The 25,948-nt window shown below is 40.6% G+C and overlaps 1 protein-coding gene across 6 annotated transcripts in view; it reads left to right on the plus strand.

Moving 5' to 3' along the window:
- Positions 1 to 25,948, plus strand: part of LOC112104177 (arf-GAP with GTPase, ANK repeat and PH domain-containing protein 1) — a 645,071-nt gene that overhangs the window by 483,873 nt on the left and 135,250 nt on the right. For all 6 annotated transcript variants that reach the window (XM_024196351.3, XM_024196345.3, XM_024196347.3 and 3 more), the window contains one exon: positions 17,911 to 18,072. In XM_024196351.3, the coding sequence (XP_024052119.1) occupies positions 17,911 to 18,072 (162 nt within the window). The remainder of the gene's footprint in view (positions 1 to 17,910; positions 18,073 to 25,948) is intronic.

Consider the following 25,948-nt stretch of genomic DNA (forward strand, 5'->3'; position numbering starts at 1 on the left):
AGAAAGGATGTAGAGAAACCTGGAAAGGATCCAGAGGTGAGTGACAAAGATGATCAAAGGAATGAAACACAAGCCATAAGAGCAAAGGCTGAAGGAACTGGGTATGTTTAATTTGGAAAAAGAGGAGATTTAGGGGGGGATACGATTGTGGTCTTCAAATACTTGAAAGGTGCCATAATAAAGGTGGAGAAAAGTTGTTCTCTCTTGCCACAGAGAGCAGGACAAGAGGCAATGGGTTCAAACTACAACATAGCAGATTTAGATTAAATCTCAGAAAAAACTCCCTAACTGTAAGAACAGTAGGACAATGGAACAGTCTGCCTAGGGAGGTTATGGAAGCTCCTTCACTAGAGGTTTTCAAAAGGAGGCTGGATGGCCATCTGTCTTGGGTGGTTTAGACACAACAAATACTGCATCTTAGCACAGGGTTAGACTAGATGACCCTTGCAGTCCTTTCTAACTCTATGATTCTATGGATCTGCTGCCCAAATAGTGATTAAACCTGTTCTGATCTGATTAATCTTGTAGATGAAAAATTCTTCCAGTAAAATTTGTTTGAGCAGAAGCAGCCAATATTTACTGAGTTGGTAACCATTAAGAACATTTTGCTGAATGTTGCTCTATGTTAACGGGATCACCACACAAAAAAAGTGTTTTACATCAACATCCCATCATAGGACATCGAAGACTTCATATACGTTACTTTTAAAGAACCTGTTATCACGTTATCTAGGCTGAGTCTACTGCAATTCGTTTAACTTGAAAGATGACTTCCACTATTGGCACTCTGCCCCTCTATGTTTCATCTATGGCAGGTCATGTGTTTACCTCATGATCTCTTTCAAAAGAAAGATGTATAGAAAGCAGCTTCTTAGGAGCCACATCAATTGTGGAGGGGAAAAGATCATCCTAATATACTATCAAAGGCTACGATTTTGTCATGGGTATTTTTAGTAAAAGTTATGGACAGGTCACATGCAATAAACACAAATTCATGGACGCCGTGACCTGTCCCTGACTTTTGCTAAAAACATCCCAGACAAAATGGGGAGGGAGGAGGGTCAAGCACTCTGCCCCTCTGCATGCAGCAGCTGGGAGCTGCAGTTCCCCGCCCCTACCCTGTGGCTGGGAGCTTGGGGGGCGATCCTCCACCACCCTGAAGAGCTGGGGGGGGGGGTTCCCCAAGGCAATTGGGGACTGCAGGGTCCCCCTTTGCCCGCAGCAACTGAGAACTGCGGGGGAGGCCTGCACCAGTGGCCTCTAAGCTACTGCTGGGGTCTCTCCGCCGCCCACGGGGCTGGGAGTTGGGAGGAGATCTCCTGCAGGGCTGGGGAGCTACAGAGGGGTTCTTCTGCCGCTCGTGGCGGCCAGGCTCCTGCAGTGCGCCATTGTCACGGAGGTCTCTGGAAGACACAAATTGTGACTTCCAAGCCCTCCGTGACATAATCATAGCCTTAGTCCTTCAGTAGTGAGCCACCAGCTGCAGAGTGTTTGAACGAAGTTTAGACTAATCTTAATGTTGAAAAGCTTGAATAGGTGTTTGGGCATTTGCATTAAAAATAATGTTTTGGATTTTTAGGTATGTTCTCCCCTGTGGCATTTTGGAGTTGTACAACTGCACAGTGCCGCAGGTAGGCATTTTCTGTAACTTTACATAGTGTTGCTGTTTAAATATAGAATTGCACAACACAGCTTTTTACAGTTTCACAGTGCTACCGAAATGTACCTTCCTTTTTTGTCTTTTAAAATACCCTAGAAAATTAAATTAAAAAAAATTATTTTTTCAGACTGTACAAAAAAAAAAAAAGGTAGGAAACGTGAATGTGTTCCAGTAATTTCACCATGGCCACCTTGAGTATGTATAAGAATTTTGTTTACTGTGTAGGTTGCTGAACGTTTAACTCAGAGTTATTTACAATGGGATCAACTCAACTTTGCTACTAGAGACTTAAAGCTTTTCATTTCTTGACATTTTGATATCCAGATTTACAGCCTTAATGTTGATTTAATGTGGATTTTTGCCTTTAATTTAGTTTAAGATTTAAACAGAAATGATGGAATTGGGTGTGGCATATGCCATCTGGCTAGAAAAGTTTTCTGTTTATTTTTCCTCTGGATTATTAATTAATACTGATTTAATTTGACTTGATTGTCTAGATAGGTTCAATAAATCAGTCTCTTTTCTGCACATAGTTCAATTTTGTTTTCCCCTCTTCCTCAGAAAAATTACTCCTTTTATTGTGGAGAATATAAACTATCGCTTCCCAAGATTTAGTCAGAATAGTGAATGTTCTCTATATCAGGCCTTCAAGTTTATATCCCAGAGAGATCATAGGATTCTGACCTTTCAGGTAAAAGGTTAGTGCTGCAGTATACTGTGTGTGCAATTTAAACACCACCAAAACTTAGTACTTATAAAGTAAGGAAAGTGGAAATCTGGCACTGATATCCCTAGAAAGAGAGAGCACTTTTAACTTCAAGTTCTGTAAAAGCAACTGTCTGCTTGTCTGACTTCAACTACAAGATTGTTCTTTGTAGCTCAGACACTTGACATTTGACAGATACAGTACTTAGAAGATTATAAAATACCTTCCATTTTCAATTTCTGTATTAATATTTGTCAAAAGTTAAAGGTCATTATTGAAGGTGATAGTCTTGCATACTATATACATTAATGTATTCTTCATCAATAAGCAAATATTTTAATCTCATTTGTGTAAAAAGATGGTTTAATTATTTTAATTGTTTTAATCTTCTAAAGATATGGCCATAGTTTGTAATATAGTTGTATTATGATGCCATTGTCAGGTCAGCCACCACCTAGTTTGAGATATAGTTTCAGCTATATATAGTTTCCACCCTCTTAGGAATAAACATTAACTATATCCTTAAATTCCCTACAATATATATACAGTAGCAGATACTTCATTGTGGTGTTTAAATTCATCAACAGTAGAAAAGACAAATCTTTTGACAATAGCTGTTAAATGTTAGCTGACTGTATTTTTATGTGACCATATATTTATGCATTCTGAAGTATTTCTCTTTATAAATCATAATCAGAAAGAAATAAGTATGTGAAACTCCTTCCTATAATACTGAAGTTGTAGAGGATTTTTTGAATAAGAAGATATTCCTAGTAGTTATGGATTGTGTATGCCAAAGGCCAAAATTTCACATCCCCCTGCTGAGCAAATCATTATCATAAGAAGAAAATGTGGGGCTTTTAAACTCTGCTGGTGGTTTCAGCAGAGTTTATAAACTCCATAAATTTAACAATTTTGGTTCAATGACCTTGCCTTCATCTTTGCCAGTGGAATGAATAAGCTCTCCAGCCCAGTAGGTTTGGATTTTTCATCAGTTCTGTTTGAAATAAATATGGAGAAATAAAATACCATATTTTCTGTTTATCTAATGTTAAGGTTTAAGTTTAAACACACAAAATCAGGGAGCAAACAGATTATAGTTCTGACAGTATGTAGATTCCTAACCTTAATGTTATAAAGTGTAAGATTATTTTTCTGTATTTTCATGTCTATAGTTTTGCATCTTGATAGATAGCTATAGGTATGTTTTAGCAGGTAGGTCTGATTAGCATCCCAACAATATAGTATAGTGCAACAATTTGTTTTGTTAGTTTCTGGGTAAAGCATGTTACAAGCATATTTGATGCATTTCTTTCCTCCCAGGCTTAATGAAGTTTCTGTTCCAATTAATAATGGGAGAGTAGTTGTTTCATCAGGCATGTCTCTTTGCAGGCTTAGTTTCTTTCCAGTCTAGATCACAGAGCTTTAGGTGGAAGGTCACCATGTATACCTTACCTATGGAATCCAACACTTCAAAGCTTCTTCATATTGTATATAGTTCAAGGAGCGAAAGAGACCTGTGTGCTAAATCTGATACACTGCTCCTTCACAACCTTGTGATTGTTAGGGCACAGGTGAAGCACAGAGATTGGGACTTCCTGCAGATGGAAGAGCATCTCTTTTCAAGTTGCTGGACCCTTCATTTGTTGCAATTGATACCATCACTTAACTCAGCAATCATGGTGTGCTACCCACAATCCGGGCTGGTGTAAGAGATAAAATATCCAATTTCAGCATCTCTCAGCAGAGATACTGTGCAACTGTTTCTCCTGGTGCAGGGCTTTCATAGAGCAAGGAGGGAACTCCTGAGGGCTGGGAATCCAGGACTAGCACTTTTTTCAGCTTAAACACTCAAATGAGTTAGTAATTTCTGCAAAGGTAGAATAAATAAGTGATGCAGTCCAAAAAAAATCTGCTTGCCAATGACAATTATGTACACTCATATAGCATCTGACATTTATAGAAAGAGAATGAGGATGTCATATCAGTAAAACTCAACATCTTTCTACTAAGAGCAAGATACTATAATTGAAAAGTAAAATACAAAGTTCAACTAATTTGAATCAATTAATTGTATCTATTTAAAAACATAATTTTGTTTGGATCCAACCCTGCTCAGCTGTTTTGGAGCAAACATGGTTTCTGTGCCATTGTACAAGTTTTCTAGTTTGAAAAGAGTTCAGTTGGTGTCTCTTCCCATATTTCCTTTATTTTCTGATGCTTATGTTCTTGACATACATTACCAGAAGGTTCTTAACCTTTTTCTACCTAGCATGAGGCAAATTAGCTGCTTGTTCGTTATATAGCAGTTGCTCAGCTTTAATTGTAACATGTTAATAGTAAATGTCTCTTGATTTTGAAACCCGAGCATCAAGGGTTTCTCATTTAAGTCCTGTGGGCTGACAATTAAGATTGTCCTAACCTCTTCTCAATTACCAGTGTATTTTTTGATGCTGGAGGTTATCCATAGGTTATATGGAGGGTCAGATAATCTTGTGATTAAGGAATAGGTCTGGAGTCAAGACACCTGGGTTCTGTTTCTAGCTCTCACAGATTTCCTGTATGACCCTGAGAAAGTTACTTCATCTCTTTCGGCTTTTATTAGCCCATCTTGTAATGTAAGGATATTTTACTAAATGATTATTTAGCAAGACATGCATTAATATTTTCAAGTGATTTGAATGCTTGTTGCTGTTGTTAAAGCACTTGCAGTGACAGCACTAGTTAGATTACAAAAGAACCCCCCCAAGACTTGCTTTTGTTAGGAGTCTGCCAGCGTTGCCATTATAAACCCCATATTTTAGAAGGTTGAAATTTAGCAATAAAACTGTGCTTCGCGTGGAAATTTGGTAACTAAGGTTTCCACTCAAAAAATTTTCCTCTACATTCAGGTGCTTGTAAGATTAAAGGAAGGCAAAAGAAATAATTTTGCAGGGTTTAGAGGTAACGGACATTCTAGAATTGTCTTTAAAGAAAATAACACAACACTTGTTTTGTTTATAATAAATATTGTGGGAAACCAATTGTACAGCAGACAGCCAGAACCCAGATTGAACCAACCCACAAGGGCTCACTGGTGCCAAATGCATCTAGAATTGAATAGCTGCTGCTTTCTCAATCATCATCCCTTAAAAGGAGTTGTTCATGAGTTGGCAGTATTGGCATGTACACCAGCATAAGAAAATTGGAGGAGGGGACAGAACTCCACATACTTGAGGTTGATCAATATTGTTGTCTTGCTAAGAAAAGGATTAATAATGTTTGTCAGTAATTGCTTCCCAATTCCATCACTTCCTGTAAACACTGAGAATGGGCAAAGGTCAGATCTGCAAGGGGCAGATCTCAAGGAATGCAGAAGACATCCTTCACAACATTAAATAGAAGTAGCCCATTGTGAGCCCACAGTTCTCAGAGTCTAAAAGCCTGGAGATGATCTAGGTAACCCATAAAACACATAGCAAATTCGTCGTCATAATCTGTTGAAGAAACACACTAGTTATAGATGTTTATGGCTAAGGATAGGAAATGTCTCTTGGCCTTGGCCATGTAATCTTCTATATGCTTGAAGATGATCAAACACCAATCAATGTCCTAGACATGTCCCTCCATCTGCATCCCAGCTGCTTCCACTCCTGCAGAACACCATTAACCTATGGGTGTCTCTGGGTATAAGAAGATAATGTGGTTGTAAACGAGGGGGCATTGAGCCCCCAGAGCAGCAATAACAGCTGTTGCTGAGCTGCTCCACCCCCTGGCTTCAAGGTGTGTTAGGTGTGCCTCATGACCATTGAAATGCAGAGGTGATGGATAACCCAGCCAGCAGGGGTGATGTGGACACCAAATATCAAACAACACTCTCAAGAGAGCAGAGTCAGACAGGTCAGTCCTGTGGGGCCTCTCCTCACCACTTGGATGAATTCTAGAGTCAGTTACGTTCAGGAGAGTTGTGTATGCATCCTTCTGAGTAGATACCATGTTCACATTGATATCTCAGGGGACAATATTCCACAATGACTCAAACACTGGTACCAGCACCTACTCAGAGGGCTCAGCGCTGAAACTCTTCATATAACCTCATGATTTATATATAAGCAGGTCCATAAATTTTGGTTCTACCGAAGAGCACAGGTAAGAATCGTTTGCTCGAATAAATGAATCTCCACATTAGTCATCATTTGTATAACTTCCCATTTCTTCATTCTGTATAAAGTTGGTGGCCAGAGCAAGCTATGCCTATAGTGTCTGTCATCCACCCAATGAACGTTCAAGGCAACACTCTGTTGTAGAATCATGAAGAGTGCTGGACAAATTCAGAACAGATCTGACACTGACCAACCAAAGCATCATACAAGAGGAATGTGAGTTATCCATTAATGGTCTATGTGGGGGCCATGGAATTTACCTTGAGATGCTATGTTATCTTAGGGTATGTCTGCATTGCAATTAAAAACCTACAGTTGGTCCATGCCATTTCACTTGGACTTGCAGGGCTTAGGCTGAAGGGCTTTTTAATTGCAAGGTGGGAGGGTCCCAGAGCTTGGGTTGCAGCCCGAGCCTGAACGTCTAGGCCACAATTAAACAGCCCCTTAGCCTGAGACCCGCAAGCCCAAGTCAGCTGGCGTGGACCAGCTGTGGGTGTCTAATTGCAGTGTAGGCATATCCTCAGAACATCTGAGACTTACCTCTCCTTAGAGAATCACACTACTTGCTCATTTTCCTCATCTACCCAAATCACTTGTCACTTTTGATCTCACCACATGGAGCATTCAACACATAATGGCAAACAAGGCAAACACAAAAATGCTTCAATGTAATATAGAATAAGACAAGTCTCCAAACTCAACTCTAGGAGTTGATTTATATGACAGTAAGGATCTGAACTAAATCATATACATGGTAGTAATTCAGAGTGAAGGGCTGGAATTCTGTCCTTATTCATCTCTGTGATGCTAAGTATCACAGGCTCTCCAAAATGTGGCTGATCTTCACTGCTCATGCTTGTTGCAATATCTCAGTACAGTGGGGTGAGTTAGGGATGGATTTGTTTCCTGGTGGTGAAGAAAGGATCATTATTTCCTGAATGATGCAGTGAATTTACTTTATTGGTTAGCGAGCTTTTAAACTAATTTAACTGATATGATCTTTAACCTTCATCTTCTCCTCCCGATGCTCAGATTTCCAGGGGCCGAGTGGTCTCATACTAGTGCTGTAAAAATTTATCTTTTGGGAAGGAGATTTCTGGAAAACAACCTACTAAGATAAAAACTTGCACACTTCATTGTTTACTTTCATGAGTCCTTTCAGATATTCAGAAATCACAGGCCAATTGGAAATTGAGATCTTAAATAGAAGTGCCTTAGTGTTCCCTACATGTAAAATAATTTGCATAGAGGTCTTCCTCCACAAAAGTCACCGAAGACAGTCATTCTAATGTGTATACTTTAGTTACAAGACTATTTTTCCTCCCACAGTTTTGCAAATAAAGTAACAATATACTTCCGTGTTTAAACGATCCTTGTTTTCTAAACTTGACTCCATGTCTTTTGCTTGAGGCATGCAAGAATATCTCAAAAGCTACAGCCACAAAAGTAGGGAGATTTGTGTTATCAAAGAGAAATCCTTGTTTTTTCTTATTTAATTGAAATTGCCATTAGAGGAAGGAAAGGCAGTCAGTAACTTGGGCATTCTGTACATGACAGGATAGCTTTGTGATTTATCGGCTCTAGGCATGAGACTGGGAAAATGGTAGATGCAATGGAAAGAGAATACTCCTGAGGCTCTTTCATCTCCATCAAGCTCAGAGCTCTCTCTTAATTTCTTCAAGTGCAGCAGGTTAATTTAAACCCTCTACAGCTTGAGTGTGGAACCACATTCAGCTAAACAATGACCAGCTGCCCAGTACATAATTCCATTACAAATTTGGCCTATACCCATCTTTAAAATATTTTCACCTTTATTTCTTTGTCTCCTTCTCCTCAGAACCCCCTCCCACCCCTCAAAAAAAAAAAAAGCGCTAAATGACTACCCTGACTTTTACCAAGGGACAATTTTGTCAAGTTTCTTACTTTAAGTACTGACACCCATACCTCCCTGCCTAACTTCAGCAGCAGCTGCTTTGAGCACAATCTTTGTATCATTGCAGCATCCCTTTAACTCAAGTTTGAGGCAGAATGGGAATATAAAGAGCTTGATAGAACATTGACGGTGATCACTGTGAAGGGACACTATAGAGCATTGGATTTCACAGTCAGAAAACCACAGCTCAGGAAAATGGGTCTGAAATATAACTAGAGATGGTTTTAGTCTAGTTCTTCCCTCTTAAATAAAAGGTTGCTGTTTTCACCTCTTTATTTAAAACACACATAAAGTAGATGAAAGTGTCTAGCTATTTTTTTTATTATTCTGTCCAGCAGCTACAGATGTCTTTGGTCTACAACACTAATAGCATAGTAAAAGTTCTGAAATGCTCTCTTTGGATTCAGCCTTCTTTGGCTCATGGTGAAGATTCCTGCTGAAGTCAAAGCTGTTGCTGTTGTTTTCGTCATCGGTCCTTTCTTTTTCTGTTGAACCTCGTGGTGTTAATTGTGTTGCCGCTTCTATGCTTTAATTGATCCCATTCACAGGTTCTGCTTTTGTAATATCTGACTTCTTGCCACTTCAGAAAATCAAAAACCAAATTAATCAATCTCCTGCCTCCTGAGAATAAGACCGCATTAGGGAGCAAGGCTTTGACAGAAAGTCTAATTTCACTTTGAAAGCCTGTTGGAAAATTTTAACAAGAAAAGATGCAAGAAAAATGTAAACCAGATCAAGCCAGACTTTGGTCTGTGGAGAATAGCATCACCTGTTGAGCTTTTTTTTTTTTTCAAGTTTTGTAAATAGGTGATTTGACAAAAATATAAAATAAATCAAAAGATAAATGGATAGCAAAGGTCAGAATGTCCTTGTTTCCATCTTAAATTGTTACATGGGAGAGACAGGATTGTGTGTGTGAATGGGAACTATGGTCCAAGTAAGAAACTCCATTCTTCTGTTTTATCTGTCAGCTCATCCTTTGTGTTGCATATCTCTTGTCCATCCCATGTTGCCTGTCGTCCCATGGTCGCACTCCCCACACCCACCCATCCATGGCTAATGTCACTAATTTTCTTCCCCATCCCTCATTCTTGCGTTAGCATCTTCTGCTGCTGCACTCTCTGTGCACTGCAAGCAGCACAGTAAAAATGACTAGGATGCAAATCCTTAAAGTGCTTTATGCAGGCACTTCCGAGATTGGGTTTCAAGTCAATTTCACTGTGCTACAAACACCTGCACCAGAGGACAATAGGCAGGGGATGGCTTTGAACTAACCTCCTCACCCTCCACAAATCCCATAGGAGGGCTCTTGCATTGTCCTTGACTGGTGAAAATTGAATTGTCTTTTTCTCCTGATCCTGGAGCACATACAGTTCTGAATAATAGAATCCATAAAGAAATGTAATACAGAGGACTTATTTTTAATTTTCTATTTCACTACTGTACTGAGAGAGGGTCTCAGAAATGCTTAAGAATGGCAGATAACCTTGGACTGCAACTCAACCTCCAAAGACCTACGTGGCATCTACAGGTGTCCCCTACGTGATCGTTTAAACTAGTTTAATCTGAGGAGGATTAGTTGATTATTGGTATCATTTATTCCTCTTGGTGCTGTTCTGTGCTTTTGGGTGAGCAGTACACTTCACCCCTTCCTCCCAATTTTTTCTCATATAAGTCAAGAGATGTGAGTAGTATAAGATGACTAATAGGTACTAAATGTATGTATGGGGGTGTGGTTGACTGTACATACATATAGTGTAAGGTATGGAGTATGTAGGGGTACAGTAACGATGTTATCTGGATGAGTTTGGGTTTGATCTTGTTGTTCATAGCAAGTGAGTTACACAGTTTGTGTCAAACTTAAGCCAATTCAAACATAGTATTTATGCCGTAGTTTATAGACAAACATAAGAACTTTTATTGAAACATTGGGACCAGTTTTCCCTCTGCCTGGTAAGTCAGGGGCCTTGGTTATCAAGTGTCAGTTGTACAGGACTGAGGTGCAGCCATAAAAATTCTAAAAATGACCTAAAATAACTGTGACACTTAGAGAAAAAAATTCAGTACCTTGGGACTTTGGGGGGCTTGAAGCCTTTATTGTGTGCCATATAGGAAAATGACTCTGCCCTTTTCTTTGGTATAATGTTCCTATTATTTCATGACTGTGTAGAGCTAGAAACAGAAGTTGTGTGCCATTGTCAAGGGGAGATTCCAGATCCAGTATAGAGCCTGCCTTCTGCTTCATGGGTATATTACGATGAAGAAGATGTAAGGAGCCACTGTGTCTCAAATCTCAAACTACTGCTTGATTAGGGCTAACAGCTGCACCAGCCCATGTATCAGATTTCGAAGGGAGCATGGATATGGGGGCATATCCATCCACAGCCAACTAGTTTATGCTGTGGTCAGCAGCAAGTGCTAGCCAGGGGTACATGGTGTTCCTTTTCAGAGGAAAAAGTGCTCTTCAGTGCGTTTTACCCCTCATGCCATTTACAGATCTGCCATAGGAGTTCTAGACGAAAGGATGCACTGGCCAGCATACCGGGTTCCCTAGCAATGTGGACAGGACAGGATTTTGTCCCTAATGTTATTTAATATAGATATACACTCCTGAAAATGATGACCATCATCAGGCAAAGCTGCCTGTGCAGTCCATCGAAAACTGCAGAGCTAATGATGGGTTGGGCAGATAATCGTGGGAGAGTTAATTGTAAGGTTCGATATGGCATCTTGTCAGTAGAGATAAGTTGTCACGTTTTCCACTTGAGCTGAAACTAAATGATTGTAAAATAAGTTATGAGTGTCCTTGGGCCTGTCTGCCAGAATGATGGCTAAGAATACATTCCTGGCCCATCAGTCTCAAGCAGCCTGCTTGATATTTATGCGAACTGAATGTTATTTTATTCCCCCTCTAGTCATGCTTGTCAGCTTCCCGAGTGAAAAGTGAAACTGCTTCTTTGACTCATACTTCAAGTATTGAAGCTTGGAGAGTCTGCAGATTGTTATTATTATTACTAGTATATATTTTTTTGGGTGTGCATTGAACATTGATGCCCGATTGGGAAGAACTAATGGCTGACATTGAACGTACAGGATGGCTGCAAAACAGCCCATCCCAAATCAGTGAAACGCATCTTATGAGTTCTAGTGCCTCTGTCAAAGCTGGTTTAGATGTGGAGTAATGAGGCGCTTGCTTTTTTTAATTTGGCGTGCCTTTTTCTTTTCCTTTTTTCATATTTAATAGCATCGGCAGTGGTCGTCTGTTCTCACGCGTGGTAATTGATACAAAATAAAATGCATTATTTGTATTCAGTCAGGAGTAAGAAATTGCATTCAGTGGGCTGAAGCTTGAACTCATTTATAGTTTTCCGAAGCCAGGTTTTCAGGAGCCCTCTTTTCAATTTGAAGAATACCTTGTCAGGCAAGAGAAGTAGTCGAAGATGGGAAAGCACAGCATATAAGCCTAGTACATTTTGATTGCTCATATTTTAAACCAGTAGAATGTTAAATAACTTCCATCTTCAAAAGGTGGTCTCTGAAACTAGAATATAGGGCTTTAATACACTAACAATATAAGTTCAGCATCCATTTACCAAAGATTCACATTTCTTTTCTGGTTGAGGAGGAGGGAGTACCTCAGACTCTTCACTTTAGAGCTGTTTGACTCAAGGATAGTAGGTTATTATCTGAAAAGGATTGTTGGATCATAAAGATTTACCATATTAGGGTAATTCTCCAGGTCTCGTATACGAGAGAAGTTAGATTATGCATATTTCAGTGCAAAACAATCTTTACATTTTACCACAGATTCCTTCTATGTAATTCACCTATCTTCAAGAAATTAAACTAAGGCAAAGCAAGGATATAGAATTACGTTTTTTTAAAAACAAGTGCCTGAGTGAAATAGTGAAATTTTCAATCAAAATATTTATTTAACCAGGCTAAATTCTTGGGCGGGGGAGTCAGTCCTCATTTACAAAGACCAACCCAAGCTAGTTCAGAAACACTTTAATACAAAATATAATCCTTCATGTACCATTTTATATTACTGTATGGTTCTATTAACATATTAAATGTCAACATGTAAAATATCATTACTGGCATCTGAGCTAGTACCCACTGAGAGGAATATGGCAGTTCATGCCTCAAAGCTATTGTTTCAGGCTCTCTGCAAACTCAGGCAGGAAAACTGTGAATCAGTTACACTCAGGTCACCTTTTGAATGTTGTCTTTGCAGTCATAACTAGATACCTATTTTTAGAATGAAAGCTGAAACTCTGGAGAACTGTTAGGCCTGTCCATGCCCCCCAGGTAGTCGTCCTCACATTCCCAGGGGGGGACATTGTGAAACGAACAATCCTGGCAGACTCAACGTACTCTCCGGTGTGTTGGTTCAACAGTCTCAACAATGTGATGTTTTTAGCAAATCTTCGATTCAGCAAGCAAGTGAAAATGAACAATTAGGACACTTTATTCATCACCTTATCATTAGTTACTCCTGGGGGAGTTCTGCACCACTGCACAATGCAGAATTTTGCAGAAATGAACATTGAGTGTGCAGAATTTCCTTTCCCCCACAGAAATGGGCTGCAGTGCTGCTAGCTGCCAGTAGGGGCCACTTGACCCGGCAGAGCCCAGCTCACACATAGAAGACACTGCTGTGGGGAGGGAGGTAGACGGTTCCTGGCAGCTGTAGTTCCCAGCATGCCCTGAGGGAAGAAGATGGCAGTACGCAGGAAACTGCAAGCCTGGGACCAAGCATCAGGCTGTTTCTCCCTCTGGATCCCTGGGCTCTGGGGTGGGAGAAAGGGGACAGGTGTCTGGGCTGGGAGGGCCGTGGCTGGGCTCTGGTGGGGGGGTTGCGGGTATCTGGGCAAGGGGGGGAGGGTAGCTGGGGCGGGGGGGGGGCACCGAGGCTGGGCTTTGAGGTGGAGGGAGTGCGGGTATCTGGGCTAGGGGGGCCCTGCAGTTGGGCTCTTAGGGGGAGGGGTTGTGGGTATCTGACCCCCTGGCTCGGCTCTGGGAGGGGTGGGGAGAAGAGAAACAGGAACTGAGTTGTCATGAGGGTTTCTTTAACTCTCTCTACTCCTGGGTGGATTTTTGTGTGTGTCTGTATTGTTACAGATATACTTGCTGACAGGTATGTTGAAATAAATTACCAAAATAATTGAAACTGGTGTTATTATGTAGTCTTACTTTGACAAAATTTGCAGAGTTTTTAATTTTTTGGCGCAGAAGGCCCCCAGGAGTAATTAATACACCCACACAGGCATTAGCAAATATTAACAGCCATAAGAACACTAACCATGATTTATACTATGAGTAAAGCTACATTTTAGTCATGGGTATTTTTAGTAAAAGTCATGGACAGGTCACGGGCCAGGAATTTTTTGTTTAATGCCCATGACCTGTCCATGACTTTTACTAAAAATACCCATGACTAAAATGTAGCCTATTTTTAGTAAAAGTCATGGACAGGTCACAGTCAGTAAACAAAAAATTCATGGCCCGTGACCTGTCCATGACTTCTACTCAAAATACCTGTGACGAAAACTTGGGTGGGGGGCCATGGGCGCTCTGGGGAGGGGATGGTTTGGGAGGGGGCACTGGTGCTGGGGGAGGGGGAGATGGGGCACGGCACGGGACTCGTGCTGGGGTGGGGAGGGTTGGCAGGGGCTCCCTTTCCAGCGCCGTGTTCCTTCAACTCCTAAGCGGCGGAGGGGCACAAGTGCCGGCTGCCGCAGCTCCCATTCACCAGGAACCGCAGCCAATGGGAGGGGACGGGCCTGCGGACACCGGCAGCACACAGCGCAGAGCCACCCCCACCCCACCCCCGGCCCCTCCGCTGCCTAGGAGCTGCAGGGACATGCCAGTGGGAGCCCCCCCACCCCAAGGTAAGCAGCGCCCCCTGCACCCTCCAACCCCCTGTGCCTAGTTTTGAGCCCCCTCCCACACACACAAACTGCTGCTGCTGGCCCAGGGGCTGCCTGAGCCAGCACCAGCCGTTGCAGAAGTCATGGAAAGTCACGGAATCCGTGACCTCTGTGACACTCTCAGCCTTAACTATGAGTAGTCGCATTTAAACATAGGAGTCTCTTCTTTTTTGGCAATGTCATGTTTTTAGTGTCCTAAGTACGGATCATTCCTGGCATCAAACATAAAGGAAAACATACAGAACAAGTGATGATCTGTCTGTTTGCTTCGCTAATTTGGTCTTGCATCTGTATCTTTTTCATCCATTTTATTTTTGCTGCACCTTCTCTCAGTATCGAATGGAGAGGAAAAGAGAAAAGACCCTTCCCAAATGGATTTTGAATCTTCTCAGGAGAAGCAACTTGTTCTAATCCAGAATTTATTTTCTTATTTCTTTGCGCTTGGAGAAATCACTGTCTTTAAAGCTGTGTCCTGCTTCAAGCACCTCTTTTTACAGATACTTAGATCTACTGTACAGTGAATATGTACCCCATGCTTCTCTTTCAGGTTACATCATAAATTGCCTAATTTAAAAATACTCCTACAGACATGGAAAAAGGAATAATGAGGCTTTTTACAGGAATTTTTTAAAATCCCTGAAATATGCGTGTGTCATTTGCCACCCACAGCTCTTTCAGTATTTTCAAACTAAGCGTGTAATTAATAAACAACCATTTATTCAATAATTAAATCAGATATTTTCTTATAAGGTGTTTCTTAACCTTTTTTTTAAACATTAAGAAACTAGTTTGATTTTTGTATGAAAGTATCAAATCAGCAGTATTGCAGTGTTATTGTGGCTGTGTTGGTCCTTGATTATGAGAGAGAAGGTGGGCGAGGTAATATCTTTTATTGGACCAACTTCTCTTGGTGAAAGAGACAAGCTTTTGAGCACCACAAAGCTCTGTGGAGCTCGAAAGCTTGTCTTTTTTACCCACTGAAGCTGATCCAGTAGAAGATATTACCTTTCCCACCTTGTCTCTCTCAAATCAGGTGTAAGCAGTTTTAAACGCTGCATGGAAAAGAATTCATCTTTGTTCTTGAACACAGAAATTCTAGCAGTTCCATTTTCTTTAATCTTTTAGAGTATTTTCTTAATGTGTGGGACGTTACACTGAGTAAATAAAAAATAATTATACATATTTAACACTGTTCGTAGCCAAAACATTAATAGCTATTTAACTGAAGTCTTATCTACCCTTGATCAGAGACTGAATGAAGGACTCTTAAGAAGTATAGCCTCAGTAAAAAACCACCTACAGATTCAGAGGAAAAGTACAGTAGAAGTATTTCTTTCAACACAGTATCCCATCATATAATTAAAACTGGTTAAATGATATTCCTGTTTTATTTTTTTAAGACTGATGTGCTGAAAAGGGCGGGGGTGGGGAAGCTAGCAAATACTTTAATTTGAACTTTTTCCTTTGAGGTTCATATTTGGCTTTGCTTATTTATAGATACTTTATCAAGTTTACAAGGGGAAAAAAGATGTACTCTGAATTAGTATTTTAGTGCTTATTGGCTAATTTCCAATATGCTTTTTTCATTTTTCTTTTTGTATTATGTCAACAAACTAACAAAATAATAGAATATTAGGTATAACAAATATATAGTCTGCCTTTTTTGTGCATTATATATCTCATGTCAATTGGTTGTTGATTGTGTTGATCCATTCAATCAGAGGGCCCCAATCCTTTAATGGGGTCTTCTCGTGTAGCGCCCCATGCCTGTGCTGTGTCCCATGACTTTATTAAGGGGATTAATTTGGACTTCAGTGGGACTGCACATAATTGAGAAGTCCTCATTAATAGATCCAGTTGCAAGGTTTTCACATGAGACTATGGCCCAGTGATAATGAATCACAGATTATATTATTTTTCTCTATTCAAGAGAGAGGAATTTTAAAATCTATTTCAATTGATAGTATATTTACTGTAAAGGATTATTACATTATTTTTTCTGCTGACATATTTATATATTCCATTACAAAAAATATGTTAAGAGAAGATTAAAGTTACAAAGCAAGCACTCAATAGTTAAGAAATACCAAAATTAAGGTTACCTATGAAAATCTAGTGTCAGTTAAAAATCCAAAATGGCATGGCTTCGACAGTATGGCATGTCTAGGTGGTATTACTAATTCCTACCACTTGTGACTAGTGGGTTCCTTGCACTTTTTGGCTTGAATCAGTGTGGTGGTGGTAATGGTTTTTTAAAAATATATGAAATACATGGTCGTGATGATGTAATTTTTATACTGTATTGCTGCCATATATGTACTGAGTTGCCAAACCAGCAGATCAGAGGGACTTTCCCCTTTCTCTGTATTTGCCAACTCCTATCAGAGAAATTGGCCCTTAAGAGCGTGTATACTATAAAATAACCCACCAACAGCACATGTGCTTTAAGAATGATAGAGATTTTTAGATGAGTCATTCTGTTTCACATCATTATCCCTCAGTACCTAAACATGGGGTATAGAATAGACATGCAGGAATAGGAATGTATTTATGAATGTATGAGAGATGGCATAGCTGCTATGTTTAAGTAATCTTACCTTTGATTGGCTGAATACAAAAGGGATGACTTGATTTATGTTTGTAGTGTTGTTGCTGTGTTGTTCCGGGACAGGAAAGACAAGGTAGATGAGGTAATACATTTTATTGGATCAATTTCTGTTTTAACAAAGCTTGGTCCAATAAAAGATATTACCTCACCAACCTTGTGCCTCGTGATTTATTTAATTATGGAGGGAAAAACTACTTGCCATCATTATTGCTCAGAAAACTTTGTATATTATCCTAGAATACTACAGTAGTGGGAAAGTAGTGAGAAAATGTTATTTTTTGTAATGTATCGGCTATCTGTAAGTATACACAAATCAGATACCCCATCGTCGTTATATGGGAGAAATGATATTTTAATAAAATCACATTTCGATTTTTTTTAATAATTATTCACATTAAAAAGAAAAATGGTTGTTCTATTTTTGGCCAACCCCATCATTTTTATCTTTCTTCTGATTGATTAGCATTGTTGAAGACAAATGAACAATACTCAATGGAAGCATGCAGTCACACTTTTTCCCATATATTTTCCGATTTCCTAGTATGAACTGAGTGTTTTGGGTAGCAGTAAGCTCTCTGTGGTGAGGAGAACACCTGGAACTATTAAACTAATCTCCCAGCTTTATGTCCCATTTGAATTCCCATTAAAGTCAGTGGAAAGACTCCCATTGATTTAGTGGGAGTTGGATCAGTCCTTAACCAATTTGCTAGTGAATATTTTTTGCCAAAAGTAGTGGATTTTCCTGTAGTCTTTGGATGGTAAGTTAAAACGAATCTGAATATGTCCTAATATAAATAACTACTAGGCAGTACAGAACTGTAATCTCTCACAACATTCTTATTTTGGCAGGATCTTTCAGGCATTTATTTAAAATTATGCATTATTCATAGAGTTTTTCACTTTTTGTCTGCTTTGTGTCAAATTGCAGATACTGGTTTGGGAGATTCTGTGTGTTCAAGTCCAAGTATATCCAGTACCACAAGTCCCAAACTGGATCCTCCTCCCTCCCCTCATGCCAACAGAAAGAAACATCGTAGGAAGAAAAGCACTAGCAATTTTAAAGCTGACGGTATCTCAGGCACTGCTGAAGGTAAGCTTTCTATGCTCTCGGGAGGTCCAGATTCCCAGTGTTCTTTCATTGTCCTGAAAGCCTCCAAGTGTTGTCTTGGATCTCTGTTGTTGGATACTATTTTAACTTGATTGCTAGATTTGTATCTTTAAAGGTGAACAGAAACACATGTAAAGAGAAATCCAGCAATCCAACCTTTTCATGAAAAGCTGTATGGTAAAAGAGACATCATAATAGACAAATTTCTGTGATCTTAAAATCTTGTTTCATCAAATGGTGTTTGCTTTTAGAAATGTACCCAACCTGTTCCTTAGTCATGTGCATGTGTGTCTGTCATCATGGGAAGCACAGATGAGATTTGGGCCTTTTTATAAGACAAAAGTAAGTTAACATATATTCAGTAGCAAGTGCATCATATTAAAATGTATACATCTCCAATAAGCACAGCTTAAATCCTATATTATCTTTGTTCATTAAGCACACTCCATGTTCCAGAGCCAGTCGTCAATGCTTTTGATGCCTGCTGTTGTTTGTTTGACTATTCAGCTGCTCGTGGAAAGATTGCATTATTAAGAGCAATAAAGGAAAGGGGAGAGTTAAATGTTTGGGTTCATTTTTAAGAACTAGACAGCAAAAGCCAAAAGAGCTATTTTATTCCCTTACTTTATCTTAATATTTTCAATGCTATCAGTGCTAGTAGTTCAATATCCTGCTGAAGAGATAGCAACATATACACAGTAGCTAGATATGATATAAAAACTTACTTATATCTGTAGAAAAGAAGAATAGAAACATGCTACAATTCAACTGAATGAGCTCCAGAAAAAAAAAATGAACAAGGGTAGTGGGAAGCATAGAAATGGGAGAGTCGAAAGCGAGAGAGTGGAATAACAATGTGGAAGAAGAGGAGTGTTAAGAAAAGCATTGGAGGGTAAAACTAGCTAATTCAATATTGAAGAACAAAGGGGCAAGTTCTGGAAATGGGATGACAATTGCAGGCATCTGAGGAGACGTTAAAATAGAGATGGGATAATAGTATACAACTGTGAAGGGACATAATAAATACTACTTAGGCTAGGTCTACACTACCTGGAGGGGGGGGGTCGACCTAAGATACGCAACTTCAGCTACGTGAATAGCGTAGCTGAAGTTGCGTATTTTAGGTCGACTTACCTGGCTGTGAGGACGGCGGCGAGTCGACCGCTGCCACGCCGCCGTCGACTCCTCTTCCGCCTCTTGCCGCAGTGGATTTCCGGAGTCGACGGCAGAGCCATCGGGGATCGATTTTATCGCGTCTTCACTAGATGCGATAAGTCGATCCCCAATAGATCGATTGCTACCCGCCGATCCGGCGGGTAGTGAAGACGTGCCCTTAGTCATCCTTATTTTCCATTTACTTTAATTTCTCAGTTGTGGTGCTATCACCTCTGGATTATGTTTTATTTCCATAGCTGCGTGTGTGAATTCTTTGTTGAAAACCTTGGCTTTGTCCATAATAGCCCCTGCTGCTTTCTCTCCATGTTATGTGTCATCTTTACCATTGGACTCCCCCTAGTTTGACCATGGAAAGCCAAATTTTATTTTAGACTTTCATTTTTTATTTGAGTTCTTTTTCTACTCCACTTTACACATTTGCATTTATTTGCACACCAGGAATGGAATTTTTCAAAAGTGCTCAAAGTCAGCTCCCATTGAGGTTAATAGGGGTTTTACCATTGCCTTCAATGGGAATTGAGATTAGCCAGCACCAAAGGCATTTGAAAATCTCACTTTTAATTTCTCAAGGGAAGGACAAAAGGTTAAATATTATCTCCACAGATTCCCCAGAGTTCCGAGAACCACATGAGCCATATGTGTTGGTGAGAAGATCAGTGTTTGTAAAGGAGTAAATGACTCCTTCATCCTCATTCCCTGTCCTCTTCATATCCACACAGCTCAGGACTTCTGGTCTCTCAACAAACGTGGTTGTTTTTTTTCACATCAGTTCCAAAATTTGAGTATTTTTTTTCTTTTCTGTTCTTGTTTTTCAAATCTTAGTCATAATTGTTTTCTTAGGAGACTGTGGAGCTTGGGTTTAGCTCGGTTTGTTGTTGTTGGCTCATTATGGCTGAAGGTAAGTCTGGCCTGGGAACATGTTTCACTCATACACAAAAGGAGTGTTTGATTAACTCTCAGGCTTACGGGGTTCAAGAGAAGTACCTCCAAATTTCCCATGGAAGAGACCTTAACTTCCTAGCCTGCAACCTTTTTGAGGGCAGTTACAAGTCTTGCCTCCTCCTGTCCGAAGGCCTTAAAGCACATTTGAAAGGACAAGAAGTGATTGTCAAGCATTAGAAGATGCTACAGTATCTTTGACAGCTGCCCATAAAAGTAGCACCGAGCACAGACAGCCACTTTTACATGCCTCTCCCCTGAAGTATCAATGCATTTTGTCTGTTCCTGCCACTTCTGTGTAAGGTCTCTGGTCTAGCTTCCAAGTGGGCATTCTCTTATGCTTTTGGCACTTTCAGCTACCTAGGATGTGACACCATCTAGCCATTTTAAGAACAAAAGCATAAACTTGTTCCTCAACATCAACTAGAAAGTGGGTCAGCTCCCTGTAGAATCCTCCTCATGAGTCAGAAAGTAACCCTCAGTACCCTTCTTCCAAACACCTACCCTCGTGGCACACTCTGGGCCTTTAGCATGTTGCAGGGCAAACCAGTCTACATCTAAAATTAAGATAATCTGTGGTATTTTTTTGCTCCGCCTCTACGCCAAAGTCAGAAGTAGATGAAAAGGGAGGAGGTGTAGTCCACTTGAACTATTTACTTGTAAAGGGTGTTTAGATTGTGCTGCAGCATCTGGGGTGTCTACCTATTTGTACTCATTCATAGTGGCAGATTATCTTTATTGTCAGATATCCAGATTATGAGTTGATCTGAGCCCGGGTTCATGGCTTGATATCATTCGTGGTTGACCAGACTTGTTTTCTGTCTTCCTCCCTGAGGCTTCAGTTCACCAGGATGAAGCTGATTCTTCATTTTACTTATCTTTGTAGAAGTGTCTTGTGGGACAACTTTGTAGATTTGGAACAACCTATTTAATTACTCAGTCACCAATAGTGGTCACAATTTGATTGTGCCTCAGGGTCAGCAGGTGCATCATGCACATTTCTGCTAGATTCCGGATGTGCCCTCTTCAGGCCTGACTTACTACTCAATATCTTCCCAGATTCAATAGCCTCAACAAAGGTCTGATTTTCCCAGTATTTGTGTAGAAATTTCTCCTATCCAATGCCCTAAAGGAGGGGAGAGGGTCTCCTTTTGCTTAGCCTTCTCCCACCTTCATAATAGGGATGGATTTAAAACCTCCGATAGGAGAACTCACCCAGGATACTTGGACTTGTTGCCTGTAAAATTCAATGAAGTCCAACATGCATCTGATGAAGTGAGTATTCACCCATGAAAGCTTATGCTCCAAAACGTTTGTTAGTCTATAAGGTGCCACAGGACTCTTTGTCGCTAATGAAGTCCAAGTTATACAAGAAGGTGTTAGAAATTGCCTACTCCTGGGATGAAATTGCTGCTTGTTTAATATCATCAACAGTGGGGATATATGAAGGTAAATACAGTAACTCCTCACTTAAAGTTGTCCCAGTTAACATTGTTTTATTATTACGTTGCTGATCAATTAGAGAACATGCTTCCTTATAACGTTGTTTGGCAGCCGCTTGCTTTGTCCACCGCTTGCCGAAAGAGCAGCCTGTTGCAGCTGGCTGGTGGGGGCTTGGAACCAGGGTGGATTGGCAGCCCTCCTATCAGCTCCCCACTCCCCTAAATTCCCTGTTCGGCAGCTGCCCAGCAGACTATCAATTGCTGGCAGTTCAGCTGTCCCTCCCCCCACTACCATGTGTTGCTCCTGCCCTCTGCCTCGGAGCTGCTCCCTGGAGCCTCCTGCTTGCTCTGCGGGGGCGGGGGTGGGGAAGAGGGGTGCTAATGTCAAGGTGTCCCCCTCCCCCCTGCTCCTGTCCCCCACTTACCCCATCTCCATAGAGCAGGGCGGGGACACGACAGGGCTCAGGACAGAGGGAGCTTGCTAGCAGCAGCTGCTGTCTCAACTTGCTGATCTACTTAAAAAGGCAATGTACTTAGAGTGGGGTCAGTGTACTTAAAGGTGCAATGCGCATCTCTCTCTCATACACACGGTGTGTGTCTCTGTCTGCCATGCCGTCTCCCCTCCCTCCATTCGTGCTGCCTTGTAGACATTAACAACAATGAGTTAACTCTTGAGGGCACAGCCAATTGCTAGTTCATCATTTAGCAGTAAGGCATTCCCTGGGAAATATCCTTCCCTCTGACTTCACCACCTCAACCAAGCTTCACAATCATCATCGCTGTGTACCAGTATTAAATTGTTTGTTTAAAACTTATACTCTGTGTGTGTGTGTGTGTGTGTGTGTGTGTGTGTGTGTGTCTTTTGTCTGGTGAAAAACATTTCCCTGGAACCTAATGCCCCCCCCCCCCCCCCCCGTTTACATTAATTCTTATGGAGAAATTGGATTCGCCTAACATTGTTTCGCTTAAAGTCGCATTTTTCAGGAACATAACTACAACATTAAGCGAGGAGTTACTGTATTGGGGTGGGGGGATTGGTGGTTAGTACTTCAATTTCAGTATATTTCCTCCACAAATTCACCCTTACCGTTCTTTCTTCCCCACTTCTTCAGAACTTCGGTTTCCTATGCAGAGAGGGAGGACCTTTATATGCTTCCCTTCAGAGTCTTTATTTTGACACATAGATGCACTGTGACATGAATCCCCCTCCAAGAGCTAACTAATTTCAATGGTCCTAATGTCTGTGCAGCCCAGCTCATGGGCTCCAGATGCATGGCTGTGCGAGGCAATATATTTAGGGCTGGTCTACACTGCCGCGCTAGTTCGGCGGCTGGGGATCGAAGTTCCGAGTTCGATTTATCGCGTCTGGTCTGGACGCGATAAATCGAACCAGGAAGTGATCCCCGTCGACTGCGGTACTCGAGCTCAACGAGAGGAGTACCGCGGAGTCGACGGGGAGCCTGCCTGCCGCGTGTGGACCGCGTCTGAACCGCGGTAAGTTCGAAGTAAGGTATGTCGAATTCAGCTACGTTATTCACGTAGCTGAATTTGCGTACCTTACTTCGACTTGGGGGGTAAGTGTAGACCAAGCCTTAGAGAACCCCAGTTACTGGTAAGAACATAGATTTTGTCTTATCAGAATGTATTAACCCATACATTTCAACACTTATGTCCCCCTTGTCCCCACACTCAAACCAAAATGGTTCACAGAGAAAGAGGGAGTAGGGAAATGCCCTCCTCAAGCTCAGTATCCAGAATTCATGGGATATCGAATACTGTACAGTACAGTCATGATGTGAAAAACTAAAAATACTGCATTTATTCACATACATCATAGAATATCAGGGTTGGAATGGACCTCAGGAGGTCATCTAGTCCCAACCCCCTGCTCAAAGCAGGACCAATCCCCAAACAGATTTTTGCCCCAGATCCCTAAATGGCCCCCTCAAGGATTGAACTTACAACCCTGGGTTTAGCAGGCCAATGCTCAAACCACTGAGCTATCCCTCCCTCCTCCATGATACATGAAAAGAAGTGGTCTAGAAAACAAATACAAATGTTACATGTAATATTTCTTATCCTAAACTTTCCTTTCCATGCTCCGCATGACCCCAGGCATTTCCCATACCATATTCATTCATAAGTGCTACTATTTAAATGCTAAGAGTGCTTAGCTCTCTACAAGATGCAAAATGCAGACATTCCCTGTTACAGTAAGTTATACAATAAATATAAAGTTAGCACATTTACCAGGTGATAAACAGTACTAATAATAGTTAGTACCATTATAGTTAGAATAGCTTTAAAAGAAACAAACCAACCCCTATGATGAGGCATACAAGGAAATTCTATATGAATGAGGTCAACGCAAATGCCACTGAGACCTCTTCCATTACACAGTTTTCTAACAGGAGCAATAATAGATGTGCGTGATTGGAGGGGAATGAATTTTTCTATTGAAAGAGGGGAAAATTATATATCTAAAAGTACTTATACCTTCCTATACCATGTATATTTGCAGAGTTGTTACAGCTGTGTTGGTCCTAGGGTATGAGAGAGACAAAGTGGGTGAAGTAATATCTTTTGTTGGCCCAACAGAAATTGGTCCAGTAAAAGATATTTACTCACCCACCTTGTCTCTTCACAATTCAGCATCCTTGTAGTAGATGCAATGGTACTTAATGTTTGACTACTAAATCTTCTTCTACTGCACTAGCAGTTAGCCTCAGTTTCTGACACCAAAGGGTTAAAATGCAGAATGCAGAGTCTAAAGATCTTTGGTTAACATTGGAGAGGAAAGGGCAGTCTTCAGATTCCTTCAAAGTGTGGAGGAGTCCCCTCCACGCCCTGGCAGAATGTCATCTGTAACATTGTCAGAGGACAGCGTGATGTCCTGATCAGAAATCTCTTCAGCACAAAAAATTCACTGCGTTATCACTCCCTTTTCATAAGAAAGAAGATGTGAAATATGTCTTGACCTGTTGCTATACAAGGGGAAACTGCTCACTTAATAAAGAATTTATAACCTTTGAGCTCAAATCTGTTAGATGTCAAGGTCATGTCTGGATTATGTTGCTGAAAATAATGCCTAAAATTGAGTAACATTATTAATGTTTAAAATTTAAAGGTCTTCCAGATTAACCACATCCAAATGAGGAATATTACTGTGATTTGTATAAGTAAATAATCATTTTCTGTACAGTAAAAAGTTATTTCTGGTAGTCCTTTCATACCAATTGTGATAGATGGTAAGTTCACTGGATAGGAGGAGCAGATGTGGAGGCATTACTGAAGAACTTCTCTTATTTTAGTAAGTGGAGTCTTGTTTCGTAGTTTTACAGCCGCAGTGAATTAGGTAAATCAGTTAAAATTCAGGGAAGGCCATGATTCCTAGTGAGTTTGTGAGATGTTCTGATCAGTTTGCTGAAAATCCATATAACACCAGAGTTAGGGTTGGGGATAAGTAAGTGGGAAGTGCCAAATAATAGCTCATTCAACTTCATACAGAGAGGGTCAAAGTTATTTGTCTCAACTGATTACATGTTATAGGATGTGTAGTAATTGACATCTTATCAAGACAAGCAGTGTAATTTGAGGTAAGTACCTAACACATTGACCTGCTGTATCTAAATGTAAAGAAGTATCTTGGTTTCCAAAGTAGAAGAAAGCAGATGAAATATATATAATATAAAATATGTGACCTTAGGCAATATTGCATTTTGCAATCTGGGAACAGCGTCTATGTGATGGGGATGTTAATACCAAAGGGCAAATTTATATAGTGCCATTTTAAATTAGAGATACAAAATTTAGTAAAATGCATAGTAGCAGAAATGTAATGGGGTTCTTCTCTGGTGTGGTTCCCTGTATTGACCAATTTCTAATAGGGCCCATAGTCTCCTTCAGGGATTGGATGACCACCTCAGTACCTCAGATGTCTAAGCTGCCTCATGCTACACGCTCTGAGGCCATTAGTATCATCGGCATGGACATCATCTATAAGGGACTCATCAAGCAGATCTCTCTCCCATCTCCAATATCTTACCCGGTACCACTGGAGTTTAGCTACTCCAAGACTCTGCATGTTTCCAGTGAGCCAGAGTTTTCCTTCTTAATGGGTACTGAGCACATATTGATACTGAGATTATCATGGTCACCACAGTTGCATGTCTCTCCAGTACCGCCAGATTCTTTACCAATTTCAGAACTAGAGAGGGCTCCTCTTCTGGACATTGAGGAGGATAATCTGTTTCACATGTCTCGATCCAAGATTCCCCTACCTACCATCAGAGGGGCGTCCT

The sequence above is a fragment of the Terrapene carolina genome, unplaced genomic scaffold (assembly GCF_002925995.2).
Source record: "Terrapene carolina triunguis isolate 2854851 unplaced genomic scaffold, T_m_triunguis-2.0 Scaffold174, whole genome shotgun sequence".
Taxonomy (NCBI): Eukaryota; Metazoa; Chordata; order Testudines; family Emydidae; genus Terrapene; species Terrapene triunguis.